At 41.6% G+C, this 22735-nt stretch overlaps 2 protein-coding genes across 4 annotated transcripts in view; both read right to left on the bottom strand.

Moving 5' to 3' along the window:
* gpat3 (glycerol-3-phosphate acyltransferase 3) overlaps positions 1–12758 on the bottom strand; it is a 102512-nt gene extending 89754 nt beyond the window's left edge. For 2 of the 3 annotated variants that reach the window (XM_080419238.1, XM_080419237.1), the window contains exons 1-6: positions 12648–12758; positions 11591–11826; positions 10732–10786; positions 5752–6046; positions 2955–3029; positions 1090–1179 (exon numbers count right to left, since the gene is read on the bottom strand). In XM_080419238.1, the coding sequence (XP_080275364.1) occupies positions 1090–1179; positions 2955–3029; positions 5752–6046; positions 10732–10786; positions 11591–11734 (659 nt within the window). In that variant the 5' untranslated portion in view covers positions 11735–11826; positions 12648–12758. Of the gene's footprint in view, positions 1–1089; positions 1180–2954; positions 3030–5630; positions 5666–5751; positions 6047–10731; positions 10787–11590; positions 11827–12647 lie in introns of all 3 variants that reach the window. The other variant, XM_080419239.1, reaches the window with a different exon arrangement.
* A 3934-nt stretch (positions 12759–16692) lies between these two features.
* On the bottom strand, positions 16693–20019 carry rpl17 (ribosomal protein L17). Its single transcript, XM_080419254.1, has 7 exons — positions 19970–20019; positions 19349–19396; positions 18886–18926; positions 18207–18341; positions 17750–17848; positions 17242–17433; positions 16693–16829 (listed from the first exon to the last, which is right to left on the bottom strand). Exons 2-7 carry the CDS (start codon positions 19386–19388, stop codon positions 16782–16784), a joined length of 555 nt encoding a protein of 184 aa, XP_080275380.1. The 5' UTR covers positions 19389–19396; positions 19970–20019; the 3' UTR covers positions 16693–16781.
* Between the last annotated feature and the right edge of the window lie 2716 nt (positions 20020–22735).

Raw genomic sequence — 22735 nt, 5'->3', positions numbered from 1 at the left:
ACAGCTTAGAGGAAGCCTTCCTAACCAAAGTGCTAAAATATCATCAGCTAGAGCAGACCATCTCTCAGCTAGGCTACAGATGTAAACTTTTGGGTTTTATCTTTGGTAGTCTAGGGCAGTGTATATCAACCTTTTTTGTGCCAAGGCACACCTGGCATAGCCAAAAGATCCCAGGGCACACCTAGATATACGGTATATATATATATATAATTATATATATATATATATACGGTATATATATATACACACACACTAGGGGTGTGCCGATTCTAATTTCACGATACAATACGATATTGGGCACACAACTTCGATACGATTTCGATACGATACGCATTTTTTTATTATGAAAATATATGAGGGAGAAAAAAAGCAAATGCAAACAAATATTTCTGTTTTTGCATTATTCAGACATGCAAACTTGTAGCTTTTCAGCTTCCACTAGCCGTTTTGAATCCAAATAGGGCAATAGTGTGAGACCTGACCCGGAAAAAAAAGGCATGTTGTCACCCTTTTCACCTCGGGGCTGTTTGCATGCCTGATTATTTTTTTTTTTTTTTTTTCCAAACCTTCTTCAAACGGCGCGGCACACCTCAGCAGTAGCCCCGGCCCAAAATTGGGACGTTTGCCAGGGTTGATAGACACTGGTCTAGGGCACGTGCACAAGTTGGTTGTAAGGGGCCTGCAAATGGCCGGCCTCTCCAAAAGGAGGGCTAAACAATTAGCAAGGTCCTGCTCAATATCAGCTATTATAGGAAGCCGCTCAATTTGGAGGAGGCGTTGCTTCCTTTACCCATGATTGTTGTCCACTGTGTTCGACAAGTATGCCATCTTTTGTTTTGTATGTAACAATGCTCTGCCTTACATGCACTTTGTAACTGGCTGTTTTCACATTATCTGACTGCACTGGCAGTGTTTATGTCCTTTGTACATCTTGTACTTCTGTTTATGTGGACATAAATAAATATTTCAAATGTGTGTGTGTGTGTGTGTGCGTGTGCGTGTGCGTGTGCGTGTGCGTGTGCGTGTGTGTGTGTGTGTGTGTGTGTGTGTGTGTGTGAGCTGTAACTGACCCCTCCAGCTCACACTCACTTGTTGTGGTAACGGACGGTGGCAGAGAGACCTCTGGCACAGATCCTCCAGCAGGTCACATGGACCAGCTCACTCAGCCAGCTCTTTGCACTGCAACACACACACACAGAAAAAACACATGAATAAAACAAACACAGCACACGTTTTACAACAGTTTGTAACCCATTCAATCCAGGAACGCATCTACAAATGTCTTCTAAATCCGAACAGGTTTCTGGAAAAAAAATAATTCTATATCAGTGGTTTTCAAACTTTTTCATGTCAAGGACATGCAAAATGATATGAATTTGGCCGCCGACCCCCATCTCAAAATATTTACTTCCAGGGACCCCCAGAAGCAAAGATTTGTGTTACAAATGTTCGCTTTAAAAATATATATTTTCAAAGATTTGCAAAAAATAGCAGATCTACAAGCTCAAGCTCTTAGAGCTTGTATGTTTTTTTATTTTATTGTCAAAGTATTTTTTATTTTGATTTATTTATTCGCACAATAAAAATAGCACAAAAGTAACATTATCAAAACATCACAGAAATGCGTGCAGGTGAGACAGGAAACCCATATAGGGCTTATACAAGGTTGGCACCTAAAATAATAAACAAGAATTAAGTTAAACATTGTAATCAAACATAAGACACGACAAACAACAAGTACCGTGTGTGCAGTTCAATGTGTGTGGGTGGGTGCGTGTGTCTGTGTGTTGAGTGTGCGTGTATCTGCACATGTGTGTCCGTGTGTGTGTGTGTGTGTATGCAGAAGTAGGGCTACATTATATGGTAGAACAGGGGTCTTCAACCTTTTCAGGCCAAGGACCCCCTAGCTGAGAGAGAGATGAAGCAGGGACCCCCTCTATATTGTATAAAATTGTGTTTCAGATTAAACTTTTCTTTTTTACTTGGTCTGCTCTTTTTTCCCTTTACACCTATACCTCTTTGCCAAAAAATAGCAGATCTACAAGCTCACAACGCCTCGCAGCGCGAGGCGATGTGAGCTTGTAGATCTGCTATTTTTGGATAATATTATCCTCAGAAAAGGAATTCTATGGGTCAAGTGGTTAATGTAAAAAGAATCCTATCTCACAAAGATTTGGCGGACCCCCTATAGTAGCTCTGAGGACCCCCTAGGGGTCCCGGACCCCCTGTTGAAGACCCTTGTGGTAGAAGCAAGTGGAGAGGCTTGATTCATCAGGCTGACCTTCAGTCTATGTTTAAAGGTTTAATGACATTCACTTTTACACCACATTAAAAGTCTTTGTCCTGGTCCTTCAAAAGTGTACAAAAAGTTTTAAGTGAAAATTCCACTCCATTGATCCATGGCAGGTGTTTTTCTCTCACATTTCTAAAGCCTTTTCAACTGCAATGAAAAAATAAATCTTTGCCTGCGGGTGTCGCTGGTGAGGGATTTTGCCTGTCAATCATCGCCTCTGCTCCGCCCCCCCCAAAGGAAAGGATAGGGGAGGGGAGGGGCGAGGAGGAGAGTGGGCGGGATTAATCGACTGTGACCTCACTGTCGAAGGGCCAAGCTCAGATTACTTTTCAGCCTAATTATTCAGAAAACCCCAGACCACAGAAAATCCACTGAATGTTCTAAGTTCAGGTTTTTTGGGTGTAATTGAGGTCATAAAACCCCAAATAAAACATTGAAAATAAAAAAAGTGAAAATGAATGTCATGGTACCTTTAAAGTTACTGAGTGAAGATGAGGAGTTGGCAATAAGTATGTGAGTATTCCAGAGTTAAGAACCTCTGTCTTATAAAATAATGGTTGTAGCTCAAATCTAAAATGACACAGATGTGTTCCCAGATTGAATGGGTTCAAAAGAAAGAAAAAAAAACATCATTTGGAACAGACAGTGTGTGATAATCTACCTGCTATTGGGCAGAAATCCAACCAGCGCAGTTCCAACCACCAGCCAGACCAAGCCAATGATTGCCAGGGTGATCCTAGAACACAGCAAGGGTTGAGAAACATCTTTTAGTTGTAAATAAAAGTTTGATCACACATTATTACACTCTGTTCCTCTTGCAGCACATCCTGGCCCCACAGTATAGCAGTTGTTGGTAATTGTCCCATTCAGCTTGTCCCTGAGGTGAGGGTGGGGTGGAAGGGTTTCCTTGTTGTCTCAGACTGACAAGTCTCTGGAGCAGGGCTACTCAACTTAAGATGGCTCAGGGGCCACTCAGCAAAATACCAAAAGTCCAAGGGGCCGCCATAAAAATGACGGTCCTATTTTGGATTTTTCGATTTTGTAACACACAAGAAAATGTACATTTTGACATCATATTCTTTTCACTGTACCAGTTTATTTTGTGTGTATGTCCAGTGGCATCAGTTCAGCAAAAGCTAAGGTATGGCAAGGTTAGGGTTGCCAACTCCCAGAGATTGAAATAAGGGACACCTATCCTGGGCGCGCGGCAAAGCCGCGCGGCCGGAAAAATGTGGGGGTCAAACCCCCCCAAAAACCCGAAATGCATAGAAAACTATGCATTATACCTTTAACAATTGACGCACCTGTATGTATGTATGTCTGTCTGTTTGTTTTTGAAAAATGTTTTAGCAACCCATATATTTGAACGGAAATGTATATTTTTATCCTGTGCTTAAAAAAAAAAAATTTGACCATGAGGGGGGGCCGCCAAGACGCTGCGTTCGGGCCGCGGGCCGCGGGTTGAGTAGCGCTGCTCTGGAGAGAGACTGTTGGCTCACAAACAGCAGAGTGTGCAACAACAGAAGCACTGAAAAATGTGCAGAAAATAAAGTCTGCCTCCCTCTCCTCGCTTCTGTCTCGCTTTTGCAGTCGGGTAAATCAATGGTTTTCAACCCTTTTCATGTCAAGGTCCATTATTTATTCGGAATTTGAGCCACGGAAGCACCGTTTGATGAGATTTAGACTCTCAGACCCAAAACTTAGAATATTTTGTTATCGTTGGATACGATTTTGTCCACAATTCCATGCTGTATTGATGTGGTATTTTTGAGAGATAACAGGCAAACGTTGATCAAAATAACAATTATTTAATTAAGTAATACAGATGTTTAACAATAATTTCACTCTTGAGAGTGTAAAATGAAACCAAATGGACCCGTGCGGGTCCATTTGGTTTCATTTTACACTCTCAAGAGTTAAAGATCTAATAAGGGTCCATTTGGTTACCAACTCCCCATCATTTAGCTGGGGACCACCTGGAAACCCCCTCGAGGACCACTGGTGGTCCCTGGACCACTGGTTGAGAAATGAGAACCACTGGCGTAAATAAATGCTACTGTTGATCAAATGACCTGACACAGATATTCTATTGCTGGTGTTATCAATTCAAACACTCTTTAATCTATTCTAGATTATATTATTGTTAGTATGACCACTTACAAATACTCTTCCATCTGAAAATAACAACCGAAACATTGCTGATCTACAAGCTCACAAGCAATGTGTCGCAGCGCTTGTAGATCAGCTGTTTTAGGCGAGCTTCCACAGAAGACATGCTGCTGCCTTGTATGGAATCCAAATGACTGAAGTCAGTCGTAGTGACTGAGAACTTTAACCCATTAAGACCGGGAACACATCTGTGTCATTTTAGATTTCTTCGGCTATTCAAAAGTAGCAGATCTACAAGCTCATAGAGCGGCACGAGTGTCGCGCTATGAGCTTGTAGATCTGCTATTTTTGAAAAAACTTGTACCTGTTATAGCACCACCAGCAGGTCTAATTTAGCAAAACACATTTTTGGAACAAAAGCCTCAAATCATGAGTGTGTCCGATTGCCGTGAAAGGCCTAAGAAGAAATGACACCCTTTTCATATTGGCCTATTATAGGGCCACCAGGAGGCCACAATAACGTACCTGACCTGGCGTAGACCTGTGCTCCGAGGAGCACTTTTTTTAGTTTTATACTTTGGCCATTCAAAGATAGCAGATCTACAAGCTCATAGCGCGGCAGCGAGTGCCGGGCTATGAGCTTGTAGATCAAAAATTTTAGAAAAATCTCGCAAATTTGTGCTAATCTTTGAATATATATATATTTTAAAGCGAACATTTGTAACTCAAATCTTTGCTTCTGGGGGGTCCCTGGAACAAAACATTACATATCTAAAAATGTTTTCAAAATCCTAACAGTATGTTGCTATATATCAGTGGTGCTCCAACTTTTCCATGTCAAGGACCACCCAAAATGATATGTATTTGGCCGGGGACCCCCATCTCAAAATATGTTGTCCCAGGGACCCCCAGAAGCACAGATCGGAGTTAAAAATGTTCGCTTTAAAACATATATATATATTCAAACAGATTTGCACAAATTTTCCACGATTTAAAAAACAAAGAGCAGATCTACAAGCTCATAGCAAGGCACTGAGCTTGTAAATCTGCTATTCTTGAATAGCCAAAGAAATCTTAAAATGACACAGATGCGTTCCCGGTCTTTAAGGGGTTAATAATCCATTCAGTTGTCTTGTTGTCATGCTTTGACAGGAGACATAGGACTGACCTGAAAGGAAGAGGATGCCGTAGCGGACGAACACCCCCAGGCCCCAGATGATGGACTGACCTGAAGGGGAAGAGGATGCCGTAGCGGACGAACACCCCCAGGCTCCAGATGATGGACTGACCTGAAAGGAAGAGGATGCCGTAGCGGACGAACACCCCCAGGCCCCAGATGATGGACTGACCTGAAGGGAAAGAGGATGCCGTAGCGGACGAACACCCCCAGGCCCCAGATGATGGTGAGCCTCAGGCTGATGTAGCAGAAGTTCTGGTTGGTGCGGGTCAGCAGGTTCCAGGAGAGCAGCTCCTCCGAGGAGAAGCGCTGGGTCACCTGGTCGTCTATGATGCTCTCCAGGCCCTTCTTGTAGAAGTAGTAGGCGTCGCTCAGGGCGAACTGCCTCCCCTCGATGGTCCGCGTCCGAGAGCGCCGGATGGCCACCACCTCCTGCTCCATGGAGCTGTCCTCTCTGGCGATGATTCCTGGACAGCGCACGCACGCACGCACGCACGCACGCACGCACGCACGCACGCACGCACGCACGCACGCACGCACGCACGCACGCACACACACACACACACACACACACACACACACACACACACACACACACACACACACACACACACACACACACACACACACACACACACACACACACACACACACACACACACACACACACACACACACACACACACACACACACACACACACACACACACACACACACACACACACACACAATATTAAGTAACCGGAACGCTCGCCCCAAATCACGCTCGCCCCCATTTTATTCACGGACCGCTCACCCCCAGCGGCGGAACACTCGCCACAATTGGCACGGAACGCTCACCCCCAAGTGAGGCGGCCAACTCGGTTAGAACAGACTACAGCCCCTAACATTAAAGGATCTACACCATGAATTTAAAAAAAAAAAAAAAAATTTAATATCATATTGTTTATGTCCCTCAAACAGTTTTCAAAAGGTTTGAGCCTAAATCAAGCCTCAGATATACTCATTCCAACTAACTTCTCTCTGGCTTATAAAGCACTTTCTGCACTTTTTTTTTTTTTTTTGGTTGGAACTGAAAAACGGGAGGTTTTGTTTGTGACGTCACGTCAGGGTACAAATCAGTTTGGCCTTTTTTGAGACCAATTTACAGAAAACCCCAGATTTGCTGTGAAAGCCTGAGTGTTCAAACTGGGGTATTTTGGGGGATAGAAGAGAGGTAGGGGAGACCAAAAACACACAAAAAAGAAGGAAAAGTTCAAATTCATGGTGTAGTCCCTTTAAGTTAGGAGGTAGTTAGGCAAAAAAAACAGTTACACCGGCGGAGGCTAGGGCTGTCACCATTACAAATTTAAGTCGACGATTAATTGTCACTCAAATAATTGCGATTAACGATTTAATTGTGTGTTTGGCCATTGAACATTGGAACACATGAATAAAATGTACATTTCTGTTTGTCTTTTATGTAATCAAAAATTGCACAGGGCAGATATGACAAATAACTTAAATTTACAAATAAATGATTGACATATTTAATATCCACAAGTTTCCTAGTGCGTTGTGGGCATCACTTCCTGTCGATTTGACCAGGTATCAGGGATCAAATCGACAGGAAGTGATGCCCACAACGCCCTAGGAAACTTGTGGATAGATACATTTTATACATGTACAAATAGCAGAAATAGCTGATCTACAAGCTTACAACGTAAGCTTGTAGATCAGCCATTTCTGCTTTTTTTATATTAGAAAATTTCTGAAACTTTTTCAACATGTAGACGAGTTGCATCCCGAAAGGGACAGAATCGCGAATCTCGGTAACCCCCGAGACGTAAAACGTGGCCGAGTAGGTTCTGGTGGCCAGAAATACCTGGTGGGTCCGACCGTTCCGAGGTCGCCAGATTTGACCCGGGGCGAGCGTGTTTTGAGGACCAGCGTTCTTGTATTCCAACATTATTATTATTAGTAGTAGTAGTAGCAGCAGCAGCAGCAGCAGCAGTAGTAGTCTACTATTGCAGTTTTTAATAGTAGTCATAGAGTTGTATTAGACATAACTATGATGTTAGCATAGAGTTATATTATTCAGAACTCTACGAAGTAACCATAGAGCTTAGAGTTATAATATATGCAAAACTCTATGATGTTACCATAACGTTTAGAGTTATATTGGTTTGTTATATTAAACATAACCCTATAAGTTTAGACTGAGAGTATAGGTTTGGTCCAAGGTACACAGATACACGACAAAGGACATTATAGTTAAACTAGTATCTCTGCTACGAAGGCACTCTGCACCACTGCTCACAAGTTCACAACAAGCAGAATATTTCACACTGCATATTGAATTATGAGTGAGCGGCACAAGTTGCTACTTTGCTACTTTGACCGGGAACGCATTATTTTTTAGATTTCTTTGGCTATTCAAAAATAGCAGATATACAAGCTCATAGCGCTGCACCGAGTGCAGCGCTATGAGCTTGTAGATCTGCCATTTTTGTAAAATCTTGATTTTTTTCTTTTGCAAATCTTTGAATATATATATTTTTAAAGACAAAATGTTTTACTCAAATCTTTGCTTCTGGGGGGTCCCTGGAACAAAATATTTTGAGATGGGGGTCTGCGGCCAAAATACATATAATTTTGGGGGTCCTTGACATGAAAAAGTGTGAGAACCACTGATATAGCAACATACGTTTATCAGAAAGGTTATAGGTTTTAGAAGACATTTGTAGAATCGGAACCTCAGGCCTTCCTACAGGCAGGTTTAAACTAGTATCTCCCCAACACTGCTCTCAACAAGCAGAATATTTCACACTGCATATTGAATTATGGGTGAGCAGCAGGACAAGTTGATGCTTTGCCTTAAGTTATGTAATCGGTTGTTGCATCACCAGCCTGAGACAGGCCTGTGTGTGTCCATCTGGCTGCACACACTAACTGACTGACTGACTGACCAATCACACACACACACACACACACACACACACACACACACACACACACACACACACACACACACACACACACACACACACACACACACACACACACACACACACACACACACACACACACACACACACACACACACACACACACACACACACACACACACACACACACTCACACACACACACACACACACACACACAGTGTGTCAGTCACATGAGTAGAGTCAGTTCTTTAACAGCTGATTCAAACCCCTCTCATATACAACAGGACACAATGTTCTGCCGGGAACAGGAAAAACCAAGGATGTTGCCAGTAACTAAATATCCATATTCCATAGTCATACTCATTTCCCTTAAAGGTCTTTAATGTCGTTTCTGTCGGGGCAGAAACCTCCTATCTCCGTGTTTTAACTTTGGTGTTAAAAGTAGCAGATCCACAAAGCATTTCGAGCTTTGTAAATCGGCTACTTTTGCTGTTTTTGAATTTGAAATCCCGAAAAGTAACAGTTTTGGACATGAGCTTTCCCACCAGACAGAGACGATACACTATATCATCACAGAGCTTCAGATTACAATGTAAGAGACACACAGAGAGGTTGGGCGTCCTGAGTAGACCTCTAGACCTACTGTACATATAAACACTATCTGTACAGAGTAGATCTCTAGACCTACTGTACATATAAACACTGTCTGTACCGAATAGATCTCTAGACCTACTGCACATATAAACACTATCTGTACAGAGTAGATCTCATAGACCTACTGTACATATAAACACTATCTGTACCGAGTAGATCTCTAGACCTACTGCACATATAAACACTATCTGTACAGAGTAGATCTCTAGACCTACTGTACATATAAACACTGTCTGTACAGAGTAGATCTCATAGACCTACTGTACATATAAACACTGTCTGTACAGAGTAGATCTCATAGACCTACTGTACATATAAACACTATCTGTACCGAGTAGATCTCTAGACCTACTGTACATACAAACACTATCTGTACAGAGTAGATCTCATGGACCTACTGTACATACAAACACTATCTGTACAGAGTAGATCTCTAGACCTACTGCACATATAAACACTATCTGTACAGAGTAGACCTCTAGACCTACTGCACATACAAACACTATCTGTACAGAGTAGATCTCTAGACCTACTGCACATACAAACACTATCTGTACAGAGTAGATCTCACAGACCTACTGCACATATAAACACTGTCTGTACAGAGTAGATCTCACAGACCTACTGCACATATAAACACTGTATGTACCTCTAGATCTCTAGACCTACTGCACATATAAACACTATCTGTACAGAGTAGATCTCATAGACCTACTGCACATATAAACACTATCTTTACCGAGTAGATCTCATAGACCTACTGCACATATAAACACTATCTGTACCGAGTAGATCTCATAGACCTACTGCACATATAAACACTATCTGTACAGAGTAGATCTCTAGACCTACTGCACATATAAACAGAGCTGCTACCTTTAAACGCATTTTAAATCTGAGGCTTTTTTGGTAGACTATTTAAATAGTTTTGATAAAAAATGCGACTATCTGTCCCAAAGTGACTGCAAAAGATTGCTGCTATTTGTCTCCAAAAGCTTCATAGCCTGTATATATATAACATAGCTACATAGCTCTGTTTACACGATGCTGTACCCCTCCAACTGTACATACATACATTTTCAACAGTTTTTGGGCGGTGAAACCACCCCTATATGTGAGGTTTGGAAATTGCACCCCCCCAACCCTGCGCTGTGATTGGCCACCAGTGTACCCCCCTAACCCTGCACCGTGATTGGCCAATCACAGTCTATTCAGGACTGTAATTGGCTAGTGAAACATGACACATGTGCATAGCCCTATAAATAGGACTATGCACTTTTATGGGTTTTTTTAAGTTAGGGGTGTACAATGGTTGGTCCACAATATTGCTTTTCTTTAAGTGAACTTCCATCACTGTGATGACCACTGTGACCACACCGCCCACTTCACACTGGGTGTGATTTTTATTATATTTTGACACTTGCTTTGGCAATGTAAACGTATGTTTTCTCATGCCAATAAAGCTCCTTTGAATTGAATTGAGAGGTGTTAGATTCAGCGTTGAATTTAACACACGTATACTGTTTAGTTTTAAATTCAGCAAAGAATAAACACATCATTTTGCTCACCATTGGGGCGGGGGAGGGGCCGTGCTACACCTCTCTGGATCCTCAGCGTGGCCCACTGTCAAAAACAACACTTATTATGTTCACATCTGACCTTAAAATGTTGTAAGAGCGGGCGATGCTGAAATCACTCTTTATTTGCCAAAATTCTGTTTTACATGGCATGCTAGCTAGGCCAATGGTTCTCAAAGTGGGGTGCAGGGACCCTCAGGGTTCCTTATGGGGGGTTCCAAATGGACAACAACTGGTATGTAACTCTGAGAGAGTACAAATGAAACCAAATGAACCCTTACAGGTCTGTAACTCTGAGAGTGTACAAATGGAACCAAATGGACCCTTACAGGTCTGTAACTCTGAGAGTGTACAAATGGAACCAAATGGACCCTTACAGGTCTGTAACTCTGAGAGCGTACAAATGGAACCAAATGGACCCTTACAGGTCTGTAACTCTGAGAGTGTACAAATGAAACCAAATGGACCCTTACAGGTCTGTAACTCTGAGAGTGTGCAAATGGAACCAAATGGACCCTTACAGGTCTGTAACTCTGAGAGCGTACAAATGGAACCTTACAGGTCTGTAACTCTGAGAGTGTGCAAATGGAACCAAATGGACCCTTACAGGTCTGTAACTCTGAGAGCGTACAAATGGAACCAAATGGACCTGCAAGGGTCCATTTGGTTCCATTTGTACGCTCTCAGAGCTATGGGGGTTCCTTGAAATTAAAAAAGTTTGAGAACCTCTAGTCTAGGCTATTCTCTAGACTAATAAAAATTTCCACCCTGAAGCTAACACAACACAATGAGTGTGTGTGTGCGTGTGCGTGCGTGCGTGCGTGTGGGACTGTGTGTGGCTTGCTTGTACCTTCAATATTTTGACCAGGATCTTGATGTAGACCCCGGTGACGCCCAGGGAGCAGCCGAACATGGCGGGGAGCATGATGAGACAGAACACCCCGGACATCCACAGCTGGAGCAGCAGCACAGCCACATCCACCCACCCCTCCATCACTCACTCACAGATTAGATTAGCTACTGTCTGTCTGTCTGTCTGTCAGACATCCATCTACTACAGTGGAAAACTGAGATCATGAGCATCGTCTACAAAGAAAAAAGGACAAAGAAAAGCATGAGATCATCTTCATATATATATTTTTTTTTTAAATCATTAACTTTACACTTGTGAGAGAGTGAGTGTAGTGCTACAGTCCCTTCTGAGTAGGCTAAGTAAGTTTAGCCTCTTTTAGTTGGATCCATATATATTTATGCAGTGGTGTAAATTAACTAAGTACATTTACTCAAGTACTGTACAATTTTGAGGTATTTTTACTTTACTGGAGTATTTCCAGTACTTTCTACTTCACTACATCTCCGAGGCAAATATCATACTTTTACTTTTGACAACTTTTGTTACTAGTTACTTTGAAGATTTTGATTATTATTACAAAACATACATTAACCACTTCAGCTCTGTATACATTTGAGGCCATTTGAAAATAGTCGATCTACAAGCTCACAATTGCTCATGCATCAATTTTCTAAAGATTTGTATACATTTCATACAATTGAAAACTTGTGAAATGGGGCCATTCTGCATAATGACAACTTTCTACTTTTGGTACTTTAAGTACATTTTGATACCAATACTTTTTTACTTTTACTCAAGTAAATTTTGATTACCGGACTTTTACTTGTAACAGAGTATGTCTACGTTGCAGTATTGATACTTTTACTGAAGTAAAACAATGTAGGACTTTTTCCACCACTGTCATTAACTTTACAGTTAATAAGAGAGAGAGAGAGAGAGAGTGAGTCCCTTAAGTTCTGAGTAGGCTAACTAGACTGTAGCCTCTTTTAGTTGGATCAATATAAGCCACAAAACTCATTTAACAGCTGTGTAAAGCAGGGGTTAAAAATCATACCTGTAAATCGACTTGTCAAGCATTTTCCTTATCAAATGGATCCTGGTTTTGGGAGGATTAACGTCAGTCAGTCCAACTCTGTCGCTCAGGAAGTCTCTCCCTCCCTCCACCAACAAGCCCTCTCTCCCACTGACACGCCCCCCTTCTCCCACCAACACGCCCCCTTCTCCCAACAACACGCCCCCCTCTCTCCCACCAACACGCCCCCCTCTCTCCCACCAACACGCCCCCCTCTCTCCCAACAACACGCCCCCTCTGGCAGGCTTCCTATCAGCGGATTGCGCATTAAACGTGCAACGTTTAATAAACATAGAGGCGTTTAAAGGGCAACCTGAACCAGAGAGAAGAAGAACTCCATGAACTGAACTACTGGTTGAGAGAACTGACTGGATGCCAACTGGGGTTTTGGGGCAGATTTCTGCAGGAGAATTGGGCTCATTCCCAATTCCCAGTTTACATTGTTTTAGAAGCCATGATCATTGATGAGTCATTCCCTGCATTCAATGTAGCCTACAACTACATTTACAGAGCATTTTGCCCTCCAATGCCTCCATAGTCCATAGATTTATAAAGCACAACATGCAAGAATGCAATACATGCAAATGATGCAACAGAATATCCAACCTTTTCTCAGCCTGTAGAAAGATGCGCACCGGGCAGTTGATCAGAAATGTAGGATACTTAAGACTGGTATTAACTTCTAGCCCTGAAACATGACTGTCATCTCTTGACAGTCATGAAACCACTTGTTCCGGGTTTGAGAATGTTTTACATTTACAACCGGTACATCTACATAAACGTTCAAATTGCAAATATTAAGTGCTTAACCCAAAGCCACAAATGTAACAAGTTAAAGCGCCTGGGTCTAAGTACCCGTATCTCCCGTATTGTCCAATAAAAAGTATTTTAATCCGAGCAGTGGCCATTTTCTCCGAAATGTCTCCATATACTTTCAACAACGTGACCTATTGGTTGGGAGGTGTATTGCACTCTTGTACAGCGTACAAAAAATATATAGAATCGCCAATCGGATTAAAATGCTTTTTATTGAACAATGCGGAAGATACGGGTACTTAGACCCAGGCGCTTTAACTTGTTACATCCGTGGCCGTAGGGTCAGTACTTTATATTTGAAATCTGAACGTTTATCTAGATGTACCGATTGTAAATGTAAAACACTCTCAAACCAGGAACAGGTGGTTCCATGACGCTTGTGACAGACGAGCGTCATGTGAACCATGGCAAGGTAACTTCAGTTCTTAGATCATCAGGCTAACTTTACTATACAACAAACGTTTCCATTGTCTGTTTTGTTCCCATAACCAACTAACTAACTTACTAACAGCATGGGGCAAAAACACAACATTCATCTAAATCCCTAATAGACCCCTTAACAGACGACGTCACACTGGTTGCAAGCGTCATACCATTGGGGTGTGCTGAAACCAGCGCACCCCGAAACAACAGGTTGAGAATTGATTCAGATCACATTAAACAATCACCTGTGTGCATCCAGTCTCAATGTTGGTAAACAAATAATTGGTCTATATAGTGTTATAATATATGTAATAAATGGTGTATTCATGTTTACAGCACTTGGCTGCAAAGATCTGACTCAGTTGATCTGTTTGTATTCAACTGTCTATGTCGCCCTCGTGTGGACAAAAGGAATAAATACAAGTGGGACTCGTCAGTAAATCCAGTGTTCACTCAGTTAAATACATTAAAAAGTAGATGAAGCTATATATATGACACTATTTTCAACTATAAGCTATCAAAATCGACAAGCTCAATGAGACGCATTGTGAGCTTATATGTCTATTTTCGGCGTGCGACAGCGTCGTAGAAAAGCATTAAATTGATGCATTAAAACGTACATTTTGGGAGAAAAGAGCAGTGGTGTAAAAGTAACCAAGTACATTTACTCAAGTACTGTACTTAAATACAATTGAGAGGTATTTTCACTTTACTGGAATATTTATATACATATAAAGTATGTTCAGTACTTTTACTACGACTGTCTCCACTACATCTCAGACTGAGACAAATATTATACTTTTACTCCACTACAATTATTTGACGGTTTAGTAGCTATTTACTTTTTACATGTAAGAAGCCAGGTTCCATAGTGTAGTGGTTATCACGTCTGCTTTACACGCAGAAGGTCCTGGGTTCGAGCCCCAGTAGAACCAGCCGGTATTTTTCTATGACTTGAGTACAAAGGACCCCAATGGAATCAACACATTTGGGGTTTTTAATCCTCTTAACAGACATTGTATTGAACTGTACTTCCCTGTGCTTGTCTTCGCAAACTGTTAATAAATAAAAGTATATTTAGCAAAACATACATTAACTACTATATACATTAGGGCTATTTGAAAATAGCCAATCTACAAACTCACAACGCATCACAATGAAGGCATTGTGAGCTTGCAGATCTATTTTCAAAATGTTTTTTATATATTTGAAAACTTGGGAAATGGGACCTTCTGCATATGGAGTACTTTTAGGTACACTTTGATGCCAATGCTTTACTTTAACTCAAGAAAATGTAGAATTCCGGACTTTCACACTTGATTGTTTCATGTAATTAATTCTTAACCTGTTGTTTTGGGGGTACCAAAGACCTGATAGAATGGGTTTCATTTGCAACCAGTGTGACGTCGTCTGTTAAGGGGTCTATTGTAGTTTTGATACTTTGTGAAAATATTTTGTACTTTTTCCACGACTGACGCTTTTTTGAAGAGGTTGCAGAAGCGCTCCCATGGCGTTCGCTGTTAAACATGACTAAATATACGGTCTCTGCTAAAATAAAGTTCAAAATGTTTATACAACCATAAATTAGTTGAAGAGGAATTAACAAGGCAAATCATAACCGCAAGCTACTTTAAAAAATGATTAAATACAGAGTGACTAGTTTAATTCTATGCTGTGTCGCCCTCAAGTGGACACTATCTATATTGCAGGCAGACATTATTTTGTCATGCGTTGTCGCATTTTACATTTGGTAGTGCACCTTCGATCATGCACTTATTTACAGCCACGAGCTTGCAAAAGTATTCACCATCACGGCATCCAGTAGAAGAATCTCAACTCTGATACCAAGGACTTTGATTAGTTTAAATGGGTAAGCACGCAAGAGAATCACTGCTAGACCATTAACAGGAGCTTAAAAGTACATCTTAGAAACTTGTGTAATTTTGTTGACCAGGATGTGAGCTGCATATCTTAACTCTGATACCAAGGAGTTTGATTCGTTTAAATGGGTATGCACACAAGAGAATCACTGCTAGATTATTAACATAGCAGAGTAAACCTACACCTTGGAAACTTGTATAATTTTGTTGACCAGGATGTGAGCTGCATTTTCAGAGGAAGCTGTGGCTGTTTTATCGTTGTCCCCTCAGGCCGTCCAAGGGTCCATGTAGAAATGCTGCAGTCGAACTTCATTTCAATATTATGCACCGTCACATAATTACTTGACATGGCCTATAGTAAGTCAGGAATCTATTATACTGTTGTATTACACCATTAGTCTTGATACTTGCTGATCTGAAATAACCTATGTAGATAAAAACCACCACACAATTTACACCTTGAAATGTTGACTGAAGTGTGTTGTGAAGCCTTTGAGAGGCTGATGCAGGCCGTTGTGTGTGATGTGACAAAATAGTTGATGCCCTAAAGGTATAATCCAGGGCCCAACACAACTGTAGTCCAATAAACCTTCTACCCAGCTTATTACTTTGGTTATTTGGTTGTCCAAACCATATCAAGTGATTACCTTTCAAGTCACAGCTGATTCCACTGTTTTGGGGGACAAATGTCCTAAATTCACCCTGCTAGTAGCCCAGTTATAATAAAGTTTTTCACAGGGTGGAAAAATTATGCATATACGCATATTGAGTTTTCAAAATGTACAACTATTATGCTGCTTGAGAATAACTGTCTACTACAACACTACAGCAAACCTGTATCCACATGAACAAACCCAAGGTCACACAAAAAGAACCCTGCCGTTACTAGGATAGTGTTGTTAAACATCTAGTGTTGAAACAAACCCGGCATTTATTTTAGTCAACAATAGCAGGACAACACAACGTATGTACAAGCGAAAGGTTTGGTTTATTCAATTTACTCCCGCGACATGAGTTTCTGCTTCTTTAGCTTCTTCTGTGAAACCTGCAAAACAGAGAGATCATCAAACAGGTTAGATTTACAGTAACTTATCGTTGAACAATCATCATTACATCTATGTATTTACAGTTTCCATTAGGGCTGTAACCATAGACGTATTTTCTAAGCAGCAATTAAAGCTCTACTGTTCAATTGGGGCCACTACCAAACTGATTTCAAATTACAATTGCAGTCTACAATAGTAGAAGTATTCAAGTGTTTTGTCCATAGTCAAATAAATTGCTCAGACATGATGTGTTTTCATGGTTTATACAAAGGTGTCCTAAATTGTCATCATCGCAATGTAATCAACCTGTATTGGGTAGGACACTAGTCAAATGCTGCTAAAATGGCATTCAGAAGTAAAGTTAGGTGTGGCAGCCTTAACCTCAACTAATATAAATACAATGTGCGTTACCTTCTTCTTCTGGGTGACCTCCTCCTCTGGCTTGGGGACGATCTGCTCCTTCTCGGTCAGGATCATCTCGATGTGACAGGGAGAGCTCATGTAGGGGTTGATGCGGCCGTGAGCACGGTATGTGCGTCTGCGCATCTTAGGGGCCTTGTTCACCTGGATGTGCTCGATCACCAAGGAGTCAACATCCAATCCCTGCAGGAACATGAAACCATGAGTAAAATAGTTCCAAGTACACAGCTGTTTATCCTCAAGACCAGTTGATTTGACCATATAGTCAAGTCAAATAAGGCAATAAGGCTTATAAATTGCTCAGACATGATGTGTTTTCATGGTTAATACAAAGGTGTCCTAAATTGTCATCATCGCAATTTAATTCATGTACATTATGTAGCATACTGGTCAACTCTGGTAGTTCATAACCACCGTTTAATCATGTTAAAACATATTTCCAAATTAGCCGATAGCTGTTGTTGAGCAAAATTAAAACGTTTGGCAGCTTTTCTCATACCTTCAGTTCAGCATTGCTCTCGGCGTTCTTGAGCATGTGAAGAAGGAACTCCGCACTTTTCTTGGGCCAACGTCCCTGTGTCCAGTCAAACTGTTTGGCCTGAAAAAAAAAGGTACAAATGGGCTCAAAACCACAATGCTCTACTGTGCAATAGGTACCTACCAACCTGATGTTAAACTACAGTCCACAAACAAATAATGGTAGAAGTATAAATCTTTTTACTTGTGTTCTTTTGACTATAGTAAAATAAGGCTAATAAATTGCTCAGACATGATTTGTTTTCATGGTTTATACAAAGGTGTCCTAAATTGTCATCATCGCAATTTGAAATCAACCTGTAGGGGACACTCGACACAAATTGAGGCTGGAAAATGAACACATCTCATTCTCACTCACATTAACCATCTTAAACACTCAACCACATTGCTCCATCATGTGTGTCTGCACCAGCACTGACCTGGGCACACCGTCCAACACCTCCGTTGTAGCGACGGAATGGGACACACTGCTTCTTAACACAGACGTCCCTCAGGTACTTGTTGGCCTTGCGGATGTGCATGCCCTTGATGGCCTGGGCTGTCTCACGGGTGTTCTGTACCGTAGAGAAGAAAATATAAATTAACAACTGCTTCATTCATTATAATTTATGTCAACGTTTGAAGGCAGGGTTTCTGCAGGTAATGGTAAGCCTTGTTACCTGCAAACTACAATTGCAGTCTACAATAACAGTACCAAGTGTTTACCGTTTTGCCCATAGTCAAATAAGGCTCACAAATTGCTCAGACATGATTTTTTTCATGGTTTATACAAAGGTGTCCTAAATTGTCATCATCGCAATTTAATAAACCTGTATTATGTAGGACACAAATAAATGCTGCTAAAAGTATTCAGAAGTAAAGTCAAATGATAAATCTCAAGACTAAAGAACTGATAGAAAATCAGTTTTCCTAGTAAGGGCAGGAACAAATAACATTTTCACCAAATAAACCTGTACATACACAAGTTCAATCAAGCCAAAATGAGAATTCCAAATAAATAATTTCTAAAGTGATTATATCAAAATGATTAAGGACTCAAGAGTCAGTAGTGTGTTAGAATGCACACTAAACATTGAGAATGAAGTATTTCCACTTTACCTTGAAGTGAACACGCAGATTGGAGCCCCTGGACTTGCATGCTAGGAGGTACAAAAATGCACAAAAATACATGTCAACAACAAGGCATCACCAGCAACACCATAACAAAGTATTAATATGATGATACATGGTAGCTCAGTTCATTTTGTGAGTTGTTTTCATGGGTAATCGAAAGGTGTCCTAAGATGTCATCATTGCAACCATACACTGTACATTGATTTACACAGCAAAAGCACATCAGTGGGTCTCAAACAAACCTTTAAGGTCAAGGGCCCCCCTAAGATTGAGGTCAATTAGTGTGGTGTCAATTAGGGGGGTCCCGGGACCCGACTTTGAGAACCACTGCAGTGCCTCGTCGTACGACAGTGTCGCACGTCAAAAACAGCCGCTTTAACTCGGCAGTTTGGGGTATAAATCAAAGCATAAACAGCAGAATGATAAGATAATTAAACGGTTTACTTACATTTAGTCGGGTTCTCGGGGTCGAGCGAGTAGCGGACCATGTTGAGACCTGCACACAGCAATGAAACACATTAAACAACATGGACGCCTTGCGTTACAACCGTGCGGTTCTCTCATAAAACAGCGCATTTTGGTTTAAATTGCTCATGTGGCGTGCCTATTTGCTTCTTTTGGGCTAGTTTCCCTAGATTTAACTACTTCTATCTCTCGCGAACCTGGCAACACTGCATCAAACATGGACGCCTTGCGTTACAACCGTAAGTTTCTCTCATAAACAGCAACACAACGCCAGATTTTAAGCGTTTAATACACGAATGAGTTCATAAATACATCTTACGGCAGTCGAATGAACTTTTAATACAAACGCAGTCAGCGACACATAAGCCATTGTTTTAGAGCTGCTCAAAGATGGAAGCCTCCACGGCCGACACAGAGACAAGCCTTCATTCAATAACAAATTAAACGTCTCGATTTAAGCACATTTTGTTTAATAATCATACTGTTCGAAGCGTCTCGTCGTGTGTTATGATAACGTATAACACTCAGACATTAATGTAATAAGATGTGATGGATATTTAACAGATTAAATATTGTTTCTCCACGTCGGTAAAGAGCGGCTCACCTAATTCTCCAGGCCGCTGAAAGAAAGAGGAAGAGCGGTGTATGCCGGGACATCATATGGTTTTCGCCGCTCTCGCGAGCGTTCCGGAACTTCCGGTACCACACCGAAAATAGCCGATCTACAAGCTCATAGCGCGTTGCGCCGTGACGCGCTGTGAGCTTGTAGATCTGCTATTTTAACAATGTCTTATTTCTAGAGGTGCATTACCGCCACCAATTGGACCGGAGTGCGGAATAGGATAAATATTATGCAAATCAATTACTACAACAGCTAAACTGGTTTCTTTTATAAACTTTAACTTACAGTGGTGGAGATACTTTTTACTTAATTTAAAAAGCACAAAGGCATTGATTGGTATCAAAACATATGAAAAGTACAAAAAGTAAAAGTACTCATTATGCAGAATGGCCATTTCAGAATCATATCATGTTATTGGACTATAATTATTGAAAAAGTTGATTTCTCTCAAAATTATATTTCCTGCAATGAAGTACTAAGTATAGCACATAATCAACTGTCTGGTTGACTGGCTACATTACATTACATTACATTACAGTCATTTAGCAGACTCTTTTATCCAAATCGACTTACAATAAGTGCATTCAACATACCTAGGTAGGGAACGAAACTACTGCTACAGCATTGTTTCTCAAAGTGGGGTCCGGGAACCTTGAGGAACAGTTTAACAACACACTTTTAAACCCTATCTTATTTTTCTGCTATTGGAAAATAATTCAGAAAATATTGACAATTGTTGACAAATCTTCTCTTATGAGTTATGACGGCCCCTGGCACAAAACAACAGGGTTCTGTGGCCTACATATCTATTTGAAGGTCCTTGACCTGAAAATGTTAATTTCAAGGACCCCCACAGTTTTGTATGAATTAGGCCACAGAGCCCAATAACTTTGACAATGGTTCCATTTGTACACTGTCAGAGTTAAAATTCCATTTGGTTAACTATCATTCATTATGATGGGGACCCCCTGAAACCCTCTCAAGGACCCCTGGGAGTCCCCAGACCCCATTTTGAGAACCACTGTTCTGCATAGTGTATGTTAAGACACTATGCCACTTATACCAGTCATTATATTTCATATAGTATATGGTTAATCGATCTATATTAATATTATCTATAAATGCATTTGTGTGTGTCTGTGTGTCTGTGTGTCTGTGTGTCTAGTACAACAACGGGTATTGCATAAACCGGTGGGGCATACATTCCCAACTTCCATCGTTCCCGACTTGCATTGTTCACGAGTAGGCCGGCGGCCATTTACAAATCACCATTTGATTGTAATATCTAAGGGTTATTTATAGGTACCGTGGTAATGGATACCACACTGGATACTCCAACAACGAGTACTGATAACAGATACCACCACGGGTATTGTATAACCGGGTGGGCCTTACATCGTGAGTGGTCCCTGAGTAGGCCGGTGCCCCAAGGGCACCAGTACAATATGTCTCAATCCACACATCTCTATCCGTCTATCAGTGTCCCCTTTATGCCCATATATGGAGGCGGCAACATGGTCAACGCATAAGGCCATCGCGGGTTCACCTAATGCTTGAATGCAGGACTATAAGTGATGGTTTTGCATAATCTTTCAGTGGGTTATAGCCTACACGTGCTTGGAGCACCACACAGGAGTGTATTGATGTGTCATGGGAGCGCTTTGCCACAAAAAAGGGGTTCCCCACATCGACACACTCCGTTGGCTAAAGGGTCTGCTTTGCTGCCAAAAAAAGGGATCTCATCCCCACATCCGGGACTGCTTTGCCGCCCAAAAAAAGATCACTTGGCAGAGTTGGCACACATTCAATATACTCCTGTAGGATGTGGCGAGCGACCGAATTGACGCAAAAAATGCTTCCCCGCTTTGCTGCCAAAAAAAATGGATTATTTCCCCACATGGACATACTCCTGTATCGATTGTGGCGGGGGGAGGGGGGTCACTTCACTGCAAAAAAAGAGGGATGTCTTCCCCACATGGACACACTCCTGTGTTAATGTGGCGAGGGATCACTTCAGTGGATCCAAGTTTTGGAGTGCTCGTTAAGCTGCTCCCTTTGAAACAGCCCTTCTTCCACGGAGACCTTAGTCAAGGAGATCAGGTCCTGTCGTTCTTCATGTGTCTCCATTCTTACAGTATATCTCTGCAGATCATATCTTCTCCACATCTCTAATCAGTGTCTCCTCATTCCATTTCTCCCTCTTCTCCATCTCATGTTCTATGCCACTGGTTCTCAACGTGGGGTCTGCGAACTCCCCAAGGGGTCCTTGAAGGGGGTTCCAGGTGGTCCCCAGCTAAAAGATTGATAGTTAGGAACCAAATGGACCCATACAGGTCTGTAACTTCGAGAGTTGACTTAACACAGGGTCTTACAGTGAAGATTGGGGTCAGAGATAAAAAACACGTCAAATGGGGGTCTGTGGCAAATGCATATCAAACTGGCGGAGGGGGGTCCTTGAAATGTCAAATGGTTGAGAATCACTGCTTTATGCTTCCTCCAGCCTCTTGTTGAGAAGGATGAGGCCGCACGACTCTTGTCCACGCTGCAAAAATGCATTAAAAGGTACAATAAACCAAACGTTTTCGAGACAACATAGTCTTCCTCAGGGTTTATCCTCCAGCCTCTTGACCATGGACAAGACGTTGCGGCTGCCCGGCGTCGACGGCCTCGGCGTCATCGGCGTCATCGGCGTCATCGGCGTCATGGGCCTCTCGGGTGTCTGCGGCTGGGCGAAAAGGGTTTCGAAGG

The sequence above is a fragment of the Gymnoscopelus braueri genome (genome assembly GCF_963280865.1).
Source record: "Gymnoscopelus braueri genome assembly, chromosome: 22".
Lineage (NCBI taxonomy): Eukaryota > Metazoa > Chordata > Actinopteri > Myctophiformes > Myctophidae > Gymnoscopelus > Gymnoscopelus braueri.
This window is presented reverse-complemented; position numbering and strand designations above follow the sequence as displayed.

What these genes read in the sequence shown, in the direction of transcription:
- rpl17 (XM_080419254.1), bottom strand. Translation starts at nt 19,388, where the DNA reads ATGGTCCGCTACTCGCTCGACCCCGAGAACCCGACTAAAT. An exon ending in CCCCGAGAACCCGACTAAAT is followed by an intron (nt 18,927 to 19,348) that starts GTAAGTAAACCG and finishes TGTACCTCCTAG; the next exon opens with CATGCAAGTCCAGGGGCTCC. An exon ending in AGGTCACCCAGAAGAAGAAG is followed by an intron (nt 16,830 to 17,241) that starts GTAACGCACATT and finishes TCTGTTTTGCAG; the next exon opens with GTTTCACAGAAGAAGCTAAA.